A 14,046-nucleotide genomic window follows, 5' to 3' on the forward strand; every position below is an offset into this window, starting at 1 on the left:
ACAGATGATGATAACACTTCAACTTCTGCTACTGTAACTGTTACTTAGGGAATGTGAGCTACTTTGAACCACAGTCTAAAGCAAAATATGAGATAGAAGGATAGGTAGGTGATGGGGGGGGGGGGGCACGGCGGCAACTGTATTACAGAACCAGGTGTAACTAATTTGAAGATAACTTAATCCTTTGGCCCATTCTGGCCCTCACTCTTCTCTATTACTGATAACCAAAAGCTGATCTAGCCTGCATCCACAAAAAGTAGTCTGTGGGTTTGATTACCAGATTACTATTTAATCCATGCTCATCCTGATGGGTTGTTTTGTTTTTAAACCCTGGTGCTTTTGTTTGTTTGTTTTTTTTAATTGACTCAATGATTCTGATATATTCCACAAAGCTTGACCTGTTATCTTAAGAGAGTATTAAAAAAAATGAATTGGGGGCAGCTAGGTGGTACAGTGGATAAATCACTGGTTCTGGATTCAGGAGAACCTGAGTTCAAATCCGGCCTCAGACACTTGACACTTACTAGCTGTGTGACCCTGGGCAAGTCACTTAACAACCCTCACTACCCCACAAAACCAAACAAAAATAATAAAATAAAACAAATTTTAATTTATTTCAATCTTTATTTCACATATGCCACAAAGCATGGGGGGCAGGGGACCTGGGGGTGAGGGGAAAGAAAGGAAAGCCATAAAATAAAATCCAGGAATCCCAGGATTTTAGAGATGGATAGGTGCTTTCCACTTACAGAGGGAAAAAACGTTAGAACTCAGTGAGATTGCTGGCTTACTAGGGCTTACAGTTACAACAGCACATCGATTCCCCAAACGGTGCAAATTATGCAATTTCAAAGGCGATAATTCTCTCCCTGATAAAGCTCCACGAATTCCCCAATGCTCCATACCTTGGTTGCGTTAATGAGCCCTGTAACACTAACGCAGCATGGGATATGCACTGTGAGCGGATGTTGCTCAGTAACTGGCTGACCGCCGGTTGGCTGCACATCTGAAAAAGAAAGGTGGAGGGTGTCATGGCAGAGACAAAGGAAATCCTTTCCTATGCCGAAAACTGTCTCCAGAAAAATGCTCACAGAAAGGGAATTTTCTCTCTCCCCTATTCAGAGTCAAAGGAAAACATTCTGTAATCAAATCTCCTCTGGTGACAGGATTTCTTGCTGTTCTGATGCTTATTGCCAGGGCAAGAACAAAACGTGCTCTTAATAACCATGAGGTGGTATTAAAAAGCTCTTGAAATAAAAAGCAGAGCTAGTCATTTAACCTAGCGTCCCCCAGTCCTGGGCATATGTAGAGCTAGAAATGACCTCTGTGACAGAGCAGACCCATGGATATCACATTCCACTGGGCCCTTCTGTGGGTATGAAGCCAGTGTAGCAACAACGAATTTTTTTTTTTTGCAATTTAAAAGTGGGAGGGGCATAGAAGGCATATCCAAAATGGGAATTCCCTTAAAGAATCTCACCAACCCTTGGACAAGAATCCCCAATATAAAACAGACAAGGAGAGAAACTCCATCCTGAGGGATGTCTTGGGCAGCTCTCCTATCAGCATCACTTCTATTGATTTCCCGGAGCTGGGTCCCCCCAGCTGAAACAAAACAATCTAACCACTCTTCCACATGTTAGCTTGGAGAGAGCTTTCCCCATGCTGTGCCAACCACTAGATCTGAGGGGCCCAAGGAGGTGGGGACAACCACCTAATGTTTATGAAGAGCACGTTTTGTGGGGCAGCTAGGTGGCACAGTGGATAAAGCGCCAGCCCTGGATTCAGGAGTACCTGAGTTCAAATCCGGCCTTAGACACTTGGCACTTACTAGCTGTGTGACCCTGGACAAGTCACTTGACACCCCCCCCCCCACGCCAAAAGAGCATGTTTTGTTCCCTATCAGAAATCTCCAGTGCTTGGCTCTTCTGCCAGCAAACTCCAGCCTACCTTTGGTGCTTTCCTTTCCTCTATTCCAACTCTGTCAAAACATTCGATGAGGTAGTTCAGCATATCTGTCTCCTTGCACGTTTCAATGGTGAAATGGTCACTGCAGGAATCAGAAGTACTCGCCCCACCAGAGGCTCCCAAACTTGGGAAATAAAGGCGAGAAGAAGAAAAAGAAAATGAACCTTCTTTAATACCACCTTCTTGAATTAATTCTTTTTGATCACATTTTGTTTCCACAGCAGAAAGCCTGTTAGATACCCTGCAGACCACACAAAGCATAAACCACCATGCCACAACACCTGGACACCTTGTTTTGTCTGTTCCACAACAAACCCGCAGCTGCAGTTTAGACCACTTCAAGGAGAAACAAGAAGTCATGGACACCTTAGATCTCAAGAATCAGCCTCACCACTGTTGGGGGCGGGGGAATGCTTATGGAACCCAAAGGCTGGGCCTGGATAAACTTCCAGTCATCTAGATGCTCAAACCCCAGTCTGGAGTCCCTAGGCTCTTTTCTGTTCGGCATTAAGCCATTCATGGCTATTGTGGATGGATGGTGAGACATGGCACTGAGAGTCTCATCAATTTCAACTCCTATCCTCTTCATTCCTTATCAGGCTTGGAGATTAGTAACTTTTTCTCATCATTAGGTTGTGAGTTTTACATCTGATAGAGTATCCTGTTTTTGAAAACTTATCAACACATCATAAAGCAAGGTGAAAAGAGCAATGGATAATTAGAAAATATGGGCAGTACACTAGGCTAGGTCACTTAGCTGCCAGATGATACAGGGTCTTTGGACATGCTTCAGTTTATTAAAAGCGAAGAAGGAAAAGAGGGAAGGAGGAAGGAATAAAGGAAGGGAGGAAAGAAGGGAGGGAGGGAGGGAGCGAGGGAAGGAAGGAAGGGACACATCTGCTCTGCTTACTTCACAAAGCTTTTAAGAGATAAAATTGGGGGGAAAATGGATAGAAAAGTGCTCCATACATTGTGCAGTACTATTAAAATGCAAGGCATTATTTTTAGGAGTTTCCAAAGAGATCCAAAATCCATCACGGGTTAGTGTGGAAAAGTGCAAATGAGGCAAGATCATTAATCAGCAGCACAGACCAAGTCTCATTTTTAATTCATAAATTGATTTACTGATACACATTGAAGGCCCAAAAGTTAATGCTGATCCAGAAGAGGCCAGGAAGAATAAAATAAAGAGAAACTGCCAAGTCACCAAACCATGAAGGACAAAATCCCAAGAAATCTGAGAAAAGCTCCTGAGCTGCAATTTTGGGCAAAGGAAACAAGGTCAGAAAAGGGACCTTGTGCATATCTGCACTAAGTGACCAGAAATTGCACCTGGTTCTCTGGGAACAAGGATCAGAAGACATTTCCAAATAAACAAGATGACAATAATGCCAGTTTTGTGTCTGGTTTTCTACCTCTAGTTATGTCTGGAAAAGATACTAACTTTACTGAAAGACTAAAGAAGCAGGCAGGTAACCCTGGGCCAGTTCCATTGACTGAGAAGGTGTGCTAACCATTTGGCTTCCTGAGAGGCTTATTCTTCACTAGAAAGGACAAAAACAAAAGAAAACCCTGAAAAGGACCTCGATATTGTTTTTGTTCTTGTGCCAATGATTTTTGGTGCAATTTGCCAGACTCTTGTGTGTCTGTTGAGCAGTTTGATACCAACATCTCCACACTGCAAAGAAATACCAGATGAATAACCCCCTACCTACCGAGACAAGCAGGGGGAGACAGAATGTAGGGGGTGGGGAGGGGTGTCACTGAGCAGGTTATTGCAAGCCTGGGGCTCTCATACTAGAGTGTGGGTTGGGGCAGCTAGGTGGTGCAGTGGATAGAGCACTGGCCCTGGAGTCAGGAGGACCTGAGTTCAAATCTGGCCTCAGACATTTAACACTTACTAGCTGTGTGATCCTGGGCAAGTCACTTAACCCAACTGCCTCACCAAAAAAAAAAAAAAAAGTGTGGGTGCCCGTCTGTCTGCACTAAAACACCCGGTGACCACTGTTCAGTGGGCTTTCCTAGAGAAAATATGTGATCAACAGGATAGAGAAAGAAATGCCTTTTCTCACTTCCTATAAAATAAAAAACTAAAAGTAGGTCCTCAACAAAATGATGTTTGAAGTTTTTAAAAGTACTTAAGGGGCAGCTAGGTGGTGTGGTAGATAGAGCACTGGCCCTGGAATCAGGAGGACCTGAGTTCAAATCCGGCCTCAGACACTTAACACTTACTAGCTGTGTGACCCTGGGAAAGTCACTTAACCCCAATTGTCTCACTTAAAAAAAAAAAAAAGAATTCTTGCAGAGAAGACAGAAAGATGTATTGCAATCAGGTGGCTACATTCCCACAGCTGTTGCTAATGGTTCTGTGTCACCTGTCCTATAGATGGGTGCTGAGGCCTGTTCTTAACACTCATCCTTGGTGACGTGTGTGGAGCCTGTGTGCAACCATCACGCATTCACTGCTCTCTCCTTGATCTGCTGCTACCTGAGTGGTTGTTCCTTCTCAGTCTCCATCTCCATCCATTCTTCCCTCAAACACAGGATCCTCAGGTTTATCTAGCCAACCCTAACCTTTCTCCTGACTGCCAGTCACGCACTCCACCTGACTAACTGGACACATGTCAGAATAAATATGCCCCCAAATGAACATATTTTCCCCAAGACAGCCCCCCTCCCCAGCCGATTTCTTCCTAACTTCCCTGTTACTATCTGGGACACCACCATGGTTCCAGTGACCAAGGGGTCATCCTTGGCTCCTCACTCTCACGCCCCAATGCTTTTCTATCTCTGTAACATTTCTCCTATGTGCCCCCTTCTCTCCTCTGGCCCTCATCACCTCCCACACCTAGACTGCTGCAATAGCTGGTCTCTCTGCCTCCAATCTCTCCCCATTCCAGTCTGTGCTGCAATTCGGCCACGTCACTCCTCCCCAGTAGCTCCCTACTGCCTCCAGGAGCAAACAGGAAGCCCTTCATGGCCTGGCTCCCTTCTACCCTTTCTGTCTTTTTATACCTCACTCCCCTCCAATGACACTGGCCACACAAGACGCTGTCTCCCATTCCTCCAATTCTCCCCCTCTTCATCTCTAAGTCTTGGTTCCCTTTGAGTCTTGGCTCAGTTGGCACCTTCTGCAAGGTCTTTCCTGGTTCCTTTTTTTTTTTTTGGGGGGGGAGGGTGGGTTTGAGGCAATTGGGGTTAAGCGACTTGCCCACGGTCACACAGCTAGTGTCAAGTGTCTGAGGCTGGATTTGAACTCAGGTCCTCCTGACTCCAGGGCTGGTGCTCTATCCACTGCGCCACCCAGCTGCCCCACTCCTGGCCCCTCTTAATGCTAGTTCTTATCACCCACCTATTCTGTCTTTGTCTAGTTTCTGTGTTCTTTCTCATTTGCATGTTGTCTTCCCTATGAGACTGCAAGCTCCTTGAGGGCAGGGACTGTTTCTGTCTTGTATTCACTTGTATTCCCAGTGCTTTAGCACAGTGGCCGGAACTCAGAGGGTGCTTAATAAGTGCATGCTGCCTTCAGTTGCTTGGTCACTTGTCCCTGGGCTCTTGTACAGGTTTATTAATGATCTGGATTAGGAGACAACCCCAAGAAGGGAAGGAAAACAATAAAATGAATATTAGATTTACGATCCAAAAAGGCTAGAGCACTGGGCCAAATGCAGTAACATGAGATTTGATAGGGGACAGCTGTTATTTGGGTAAAAAAACCCAAACCAGCAGCACAAGATAGGGCTAGGCATGGATAGACAACAGCTGTTCTGAAAAGATTTTTAATGGGTGGCAAACACCATATTAGCCATTACTGAGTTATGGAAGCAAAAAAATCTAATGCAATCCAGTGCTAAATAAAGAGCTGCAGAGCTTCCAGGAATATTTAATGCCATTGGAGTATTCTTTTCAGATGGGAAAGCTCAGCTGGATGAGCTCACTGAGAAGAAGGAAAGAGTTCAGAGAGCAAGAGGGGCGGGTAAAGAGCCTTGAGTGCATATCTGCTGAGGGCATGTTTAGGCTGGAGAAGACTAAAGAGGCCATACAAGCCATCTTCACATAGAAGAGAATCTGCCCGTGTTCTGTTTGGACAAGAGAGCAAAACCAAGAGCAACAGGAAGAAGCTAGAAAGAGATAAGCTTGGGCTTCATGTCAGGAATCAATGAGAACATTCCTGGGCTCTGAGGGACTGTGATCAAGCTAAAGGCTGGATTACTGCTCATCAGCATGCCGTACTGGAGGCCTCTTTCATGAATGAATCGAAGTAGATGGTCAATCAGCACCTTCTCCTCTCCCAAATTCTGTGGTTCTATGAAGAATTCAAGAAAAATTTCTGGGTCCACAGTCTATGATATAGAGAAGCTCTGTCATTGTTGTTTAGTCTTTTCAGTCGTGTCTGACTCTTCATGATCCCATTTGGGGTTTTCTTGGCAAAGATACTAGAATGGTTTGCCATTTCCTTCTCCAGCTCATTTGACAGATGAGGAAACTGAGGCAAAAAGGATGAAGTGACTTGGCCAGGGTTAGAGAGCAAAGAAGTGCCAGTCTGAACTCAAGTCTTCCTGATTTCAAGGCCTGGCACCCTATCCATTGCACCACCTTGATGCAGAGAAGCACAGGTTCCCAAAACAAGAAAAACTGGAGGGCAAATGGATATGTCCACATCACAGGATCACGTAAAAGAACTAATGATGCAAACAAACAGGGAGGAGGGAGGAGTAAGAAGGGAAGGAGAGGAAATGTGAAGATAATAATAACTATTACCAAGTATTTTTAAAAGCTTTTATTATGAAGCCTTGTTCTGGTTGGCACCCGAGCATAACCAGAATCTATAGGTGACAGCTGTGAAGAAGCAAATTTAGTCTTGACTTCTGGTTCTAACAGTGAGCATTATCCAAAAGCTAAATAGATTCCCTTTGGTAAGTGAAGGAAAGGTTGGACGACGAGTGCCTGGCTTTGCTCTAGAGGGGATTGCTGTTCACATCCAGTTTGAAGTAGCCGGTCCTGTCAAACTCCAACATTCTGTGATAGTATACAAACTCATGTGAGAAATCACCTTCTAAAATATCTATTTTTTGAGAAGGCTGGATTTTGTATATCAATTTTTTGTTCACAAGTTACATCCATTTGCGCTTTTTGACAGGTGAAAAGCTTTATGAATGGAAGTTATAAAAGAAAAAATATTCTTGATGTATTGTCATGTCTCACAACACAAAACATCACCACTGGAGGAAGAACAGCAATCTGTAGGCCTACTCTGTTTTTCTACTTCCCCATTCAAAGAAGAACATGGTATTTGACATTCAAATTCCCACTATGCTAGGTCTAGGCAGGGTTAAGTCAATTTCCATTTCTCCCCAACCAAGAATTGGACACATTTTCTTCCAGATAAGGTTCTGTCACATCACTACATCTAACTTCTGGGACAAGGAGCACCTCTGTACTAAAAGCTCCTCTCACCTAGGATCTTGAATCATTCCTAATGATATCACTACCATGAAGTAGAGACAAAACATAGTGTCCCTTCCAATCTTCTTTCATTTACTTAGTTTTCTGACCAACAGCAAAAAAAAAAAGAGGTAGATGCTCAAGTGACTTGACTCACATTAGCTAAATCTTTAAAGTGCCAATTCTAGGGGAAAAGAATAGGCTTCTTCATTGATCTTGCCAAATACTGCTTTAAAACAATCAGTGTGATTTCTAGCTATTCCTTTCACCCCTACCTTCTCTAAATCTTGAGAGCTGGCAAAGGCTTATTTTCTAAGGCTGTAAAGAAGATCGAATCCCATAACTGTCCACAATTTATTCATAATAAAATTCTGTTTATTATCAGTATCTTCCTAAGGAGTCAACATTGTAACTAACAGCATCTATAGAAATAGTTGTCAGGTTGTATCTACACAAAGATTAACACTCCTTAGATGACAACTGTGGGGACTGAATGGGAAATAAATAGGGCAAGCAGCCTGGAGGTCCTCCTACTCCCAGGGATCTCTGGCTCAGGGTTTGGTGCTGATTTTATATGGGTCTGAGGGAAACTAGTGGTTGAGGCAGTGGCATGGAATGTGTTGCCTCCAGCATCTCCCTCAAGATGTCTTGCCTCTTCAGTCACGTAGGCTTGCCTTTTCTCTGGTAGCAGCACTTTGTGGGAACAACTGGCCCCTTCTTTACATGGCTGGCTCCCCTGCATAACAGCTGCAGGAGTCAGGCTGGAAGTAGGGCCAATGGTCTTCACATCAAATGTTGCCAAGATATACAGGAGTCTAACACATATATCTAAGAACAAGAATTGCTCTTCACTGGCTAAGTGGTCAAAGGCTCAACACTTAGCCAAAGAATTACAGAGTATTCATGACTGGGCAACACTGAGGTTTTCCCTTATCCCTGTCAGATTGGCAAAGGTGAGAAAAGATGGGCATAACTGAGGTTGTGTGTGGACAGATACCCTAACACACTGCGGGCAGAGTTAAGTATTGGTCTAGGAATTCTGGCAAGCAACTTGAAATCACACCAACCTAAAATATCCTTATCTTCTTAACAACATATTGCACTGCTGAGCACAGATGCCCAGAGAGGTGGGAAACAGAAAGAACAATGCCATGCACACCCAAATATTCATGGCAGAGGTATAAACCAAGAAGATAATCAACAACTGAGGAACCTATCGAGTGTGGTTTCGTTGTTGTTCAGACATGGTTTTAAAATTTTATTTATTTTATTCTGAACTTAATAAACTAAGCATTTCTATAACATAATAGAATAGAAAAAGTGATCGTACACAACTGCAAATCTATAACCTACAATTTGCTATTCCATAAACATACTCACACACACACACAATTTATTTTCCCCATCCCTCCTCACCCCAGACCCTAGAGATGGCTGCCATTAGACACAAATATGTAAATACACATAAAAAACATTCTATACATACTTTTATTTATCAGTTCTTTCTCTGGATGCTGATAGTTATCTTCCTTCATATGCCCTTTGTAGTTAATTTGGGTTTTTATAAGAGTCAAAATGACTTAGTCACTCAAAGTTGTTCTTAAAAGCATACTGCTGTTACTGTATACAACGTTCTCATTTCGCTCTTCATTATTTCTATAGATGTTTTTCTATGATAGAGCTCATCATTTCTTACAACTGCCTTTTTCCCTGTCTTTTTTATTCACTGTTATAAAGGGAAGGCTCTCTGTGTAGGAAAGGGAGGAACAATATAATAGGAAATGACAATGATATATATAAAAAAAACCCAAAAAACGATACCAATACAAAAAGGAGGAAGGAAGAAAAACTCCAAACTATGTTCCAAACACGTCAATGTCCAGTTTCTCTGTGGTGACTTAGCAGCAAATGCAATTAACTGTCAGACTCTACCAATGCAGGCTGGCACCTCTCTGTAACTTAGAGCCCTCAAGAACTACCTAGAGCAATGGTGTTAAACTCAAAAAGAAACTGGTGGTCACTAGTCTGCCCTGTAGATGGCATGCTGAATTAGTTTTAAAATGTAATGTTATTTACTTTATTGCATTTTTATTTATCTTTTAAAAATATTTACCAGTGGCCTGGGGTTTGGTGGCCCACATGGCTGTTATGTATGATGGTTGAGGGTGGGGGGTATTTGAAAGCTAAGCCTTTTTGGCTATGTGACCTCTTCTGGAAAGAAGAAAACAATCAAAATTGACTGAAATTAGACTGACCCAAGGGAAAAAGGGAAAAGACATTTTTCGGGGAGGCAGGGGGACAAAGATCTGGAGCTCTGTATATCACATCCACCTTTAAAAAAAAAAGTTTTAAAAAAACAACTATGTCTTGTGGAATTTTTTTCTTTCTTTCTTTCTTTTTTGTTTTTTTGGTGAGGCAATTGGAGTTAAGTGACTTGCCCAGGGTCACACAGCTAATACATGTTAAGTGTCTGAAGCCGGATTTGAACTCAGGTCCTCCTGAATCCAGGGCTGGTGTTCTATCCACTGCGACACCTAGCTGCCCCTCTTTTAAAAATTCTTAGTTTTAAGAGAATACTCTGAGAAAAGTAGAGGAGAGAGTAAGAAAAGTAGTTAATCTAAAAAATGGAATAAAAATTATAAAAAGTGGGGGCAGCTAAGTGGCGCAGTGGATAGAGCACCAGTTCTGGATTCAGGAGGACCTGAATTCAAATCCGGCCTCAGACACTTAACACTTTCTAGCTGTGTGACCCTGGGCAAGTCACTTAACTCCAATTGCCTCACCCCCCCCCTCCAAAATATATATATATATATATAAAAAGAAAAAGGAAAACAAATGTTCTAGCAGAACAAGAAGAAACTTAACAAAGTGAGTCCTCCTCTTTTGCTGGGTGATTTTAGATTTTAAGCATTTTTTTTTTCTATTTAAGATACAAGATATGTTTGTGTTTAGGTGAGTTAGGGGATCAGGAGGGAATATATGATTAACCTGACTCAATACTTTTCTTCCCATCAATTAAGACCATGAAATCAGAGCACTCCCCAGTACCCATCACCAACACATTGTTAGAATGATTGTTAAACTGATAGGTATGAGGTAGGGGAAGTATTGTTTCTAAAGATAATTCATCTGAACTGGAGCAACAAAAATACTTTTTTTTTTTTTTGGTGGGGCAATGGGGGTTAAGTGACTTTCCCAGGGTCACACAGCTAGTAAGTGTCAAGTGTCTGAGGCCAGATTTGAACTCAGGTACTCCTGAATCCAGGGCCAGTGCTTTATCAACTGCGCCACCTAGCTGCCCCACAAAAATACTTTTAACAGAGACCATGCAACAGGCCATGGAAACTGTATTGATTGTGCTGGGCTTTGATTTTACATAAGCAAGCTGCCAGCTATCTATGAATTTATGGGTGAGACAACATCAAGCCCAATACAATTAAGTATCCAGATCCAACAATATACCCAAACAGTAAGTACCTTAAGAATAGCCTCACATTCCATCTTCATGATTCTTTGGAACAACCAGATTTAACTATGGGTATATCTGACTTCTGCCTTCTTGCTGAGACTCTGTCTTCTACTTACAGTTTCAAGTCACTTTTAGACAGGGATGATGAGTGAATATTAATTTTGACCAGAAGAAATCTTCAGTAAAGGGCAAAGTTAGGGGGCAATATGACTAGGAAAAAAGTTCTTAAATAATGTCACCAACAAAATTAAAAAACAACAACAAACCTCTCTGGATTCTCAGGGAAGAATAACTAATGCAGTCATGAAATGTATTTTAATTTATATTTCTATTACTGAAGAAAATGGCTTATCTTATGTGAGAGGTTCTCACTTGACTATAAATGAACTTTTAAAGAACATTTTATTTATGTTTATATCATTACATATTATATTTATTTATATTTATTTTGGTTTTTTGCAGGGCAGTGAGGGTTAAGTGACTTGCCCAGGGTCACACAGCTAGTAAGTGTCAAGTGTCTGAGGATGGATTTGAACTCAGGTCTTCCTGAATCCAGGGCCAGTGTTTTATCCATTGCGCCACCTAGCTGCCCACTAAAGAACATTACAAAAATATTCTTGCCTACTGTCGACATTGGCCTATGTAACTGATATATGAGATGGAGGACTCTTCAACTGACCATCTAAACCCAGTCTAACAAATAACTGGCCAAACTTTTTTGCCTTTGTTATCAGTGGCTACTGATGCCTTTGTGCTATCCCATGTATCTAAGAGAAAGCCCCCACGTGTCCAGCTATCTTTCTTATCTGCAGATACATGCACTAGTTCTTTGTTCTCCACACACCTCACTTCTTCCACCAGCATGCCTTCGAAGCAGCCACTAGAACAGGGCTTGTGAAGTGAAAGGTTAGTTGGTCCTAAGTGCCTGTGCATGCAATAAGGCTCCACTCCTCTGATACCTGGACCCAAACTGGACACAAGTCAAGTCATCATCACCACCACCTTCATCCTCATCCTCATCGTCACCATCCTCATCTTCGTTTTCTTCATCACTACTGTCCCCAGACATATCAGAAAGTGCGAGGAAGAGGAAGGAGAAAGGAGGGTCGTACGGACTAGCACAGCAAAAGCAAAGAAGTGCCATCAGGGACCGTAGGAAAGCAGGTAACCAAAGGCTCGGTAACAGCTCTCCCTCCGAAGGACAAGAACAGTCCCCACCCACATGCAAACACCAAGGTCAGCCAAAGTGTGCAAATATAAAGCAGACACACGGAGACTGACTGGGTTAGGAGAACTGTGATACTGCTTATTAAGGAAGGCGTATTTGCATGCAAGCACACGTGGATTAACAGCCCTTGGCATTTGCTCTGCCCTCATCTTTACTAACTTTAGGGAGGGATATCCTGCCACAGTAATTCAAGGGTAGCTAACACTAGAAACTAGCTTCTCTACAAATGAGGTGCACTTCAAATCAATACTCTAGAAGTTCATCGAAAGTGATCCGCTGAGCACCAACACTCAAATTCTATACTGATCTTCTATGGAGGTTAATTAGCCAACAACTATGCTTTCTGCAGAAGAGAGTAGAATGAGAACTAGAAGGCAAAGGAGTACCATGATTCTGCAGGTCTCAACCCTATGACATTCTCCATCCACAGCTGGCAGAAGCATGGGTTCAGGGATTAGAGCCTACCCAACTAGTTAGCCACACAATTTATTAATTAAACTCAAAACAGAAAAATCAAATGCTTGTATCTAAAGTTAGTGCTAAACCAATTTCTCCAAAGTCTGTTACTGCCCAGTCCCCAGCACTGCACACAGACAACTCTTTTCTGGAGAAAATACCTAGAAGGAATCCTTAGGGCAGAGGGGCGCCTGCTCGTGGGACCTGGAGAAGCAGGAAACAAGGGTGGGCCCATGGCTGTGGGTCTCTGTCTGGAAGGGCTGGTCGACAGGGCAGGCGGGCTTGGTGAGCTAGACAAAGCGGAGAGGCTCGAGGACCGCAGGGTGGGAGAAGTCGAAAGGCCCCAGGGAGGGGCCACAGTATAAGGGCGATACCTCGGAGACGAAGCCTGGCTTCCTGAAGGGCTTTCTCCTGGAATATGAGGACTGAGCGAAATGGAAGGCACAGATATCGGAGCGGCTGCATTGGAAGGTGAGGTACAAGAGGAGCTCGTCACTGGCACATAGCTTGAGAAAGGGGTATTGGGAGTTGGACTAGTGTCATAGAGGCTAAATTAATCGTTGAAAGGAAAAAAAAGAAGAGAAAGGGGAAGAAAAAGGCAATTGAAGAAAGAAAGTAGGAAAGATTATACAAAATATAGGAAAGCTTGCTTTCCAACATTGTGCTTCCCTCCTCTCTGGGCCCATAAAGCAAGGACCCCACCTGTTTTTTCCCTGAGCCCTTGGGCACACATCTGCCATGCATATATTTGTAATGAGCTAAATGCTGGACAGTGTTAGAGTCAGCATTTCTAATTCCTACTTCCAAAGTTCATTATGCTAATAAGACACAACATCTGTTTCCCAAAATGTAAGCTTCCAATAACCTAACTAGGAAGCAGAATACCAAGAGAGAAGATAATAGCAGCTCTGGTGACCAAATCCACCCCTACACGTGTGACACCTCATCCAAAGTCATTAACGAAGGAACCTCAAAGGAGAAACTCCCGCAGTGCCTCCGCTCCTAGCTAACTTGGGTTCAAGGAGTTGTTCAAATGGAACCATGCTGACCTGGACAGCGAGCCGGCATTGAAGGAACCCACGTTACAGAACATGGGGCTCGTTCCTGGGTTGGAGCCTGTACTAAGCATCAGGTTTCTGTCCGGTGACCGGGCTGCGGTTGCAATTGGCTGGGAAGTCGCTGTCAGACTGGCAAAAGGATTCTCGTCTCGAGTTTGAGTGGACATCATTAGCACTTCCATTAAAATCTGGCCAATCAAATCCTTAAAATCGGAGAACACTGTTGGGAAAGCAGGACAGAGGAAATTAGGGTCTGTATCCCAGAGGTTCGTCTGCGGCCCCAACCCAAGACAACAGGAACTCGGTCTCAAAGTCTGTGTCTCAGGCACCGGCTTCTGACTTCAACAGGGGCTCAGCCTGATCCCTTCAATGGTGGAGGCAATGGTTACTGAAGTGTAAGAAAAACAAATACCAGGAGTGTT

At 43.2% G+C, this 14,046-nt stretch overlaps 1 protein-coding gene across 4 annotated transcripts in view; it reads right to left on the reverse strand.

Annotated features, from left to right (window-relative positions):
• UBE4B (ubiquitination factor E4B) overlaps positions 1–14,046 on the reverse strand; it is a 125,555-nt gene that overhangs the window by 45,623 nt on the left and 65,886 nt on the right. Inside the window, exons 6-10 of one of the 4 annotated variants that reach the window (XM_043992123.1) lie at positions 13,616–13,844; positions 12,728–13,114; positions 11,842–11,997; positions 1,951–2,092; positions 906–1,006 (exon numbers count right to left, since the gene is read on the reverse strand). In XM_043992123.1, the coding sequence (XP_043848058.1) occupies positions 906–1,006; positions 1,951–2,092; positions 11,842–11,997; positions 12,728–13,114; positions 13,616–13,844 (1,015 nt within the window). The remainder of the gene's footprint in view (positions 1–905; positions 1,007–1,950; positions 2,093–11,841; positions 11,998–12,727; positions 13,115–13,615; positions 13,845–14,046) is intronic. The other 3 variants (XM_043992125.1, XM_043992124.1, XM_043992126.1) reach the window with 3 other exon arrangements.

Source organism: Dromiciops gliroides, chromosome 3, assembly GCF_019393635.1.
Source record: "Dromiciops gliroides isolate mDroGli1 chromosome 3, mDroGli1.pri, whole genome shotgun sequence".
NCBI lineage: Eukaryota > Metazoa > Chordata > Mammalia > Microbiotheria > Microbiotheriidae > Dromiciops > Dromiciops gliroides.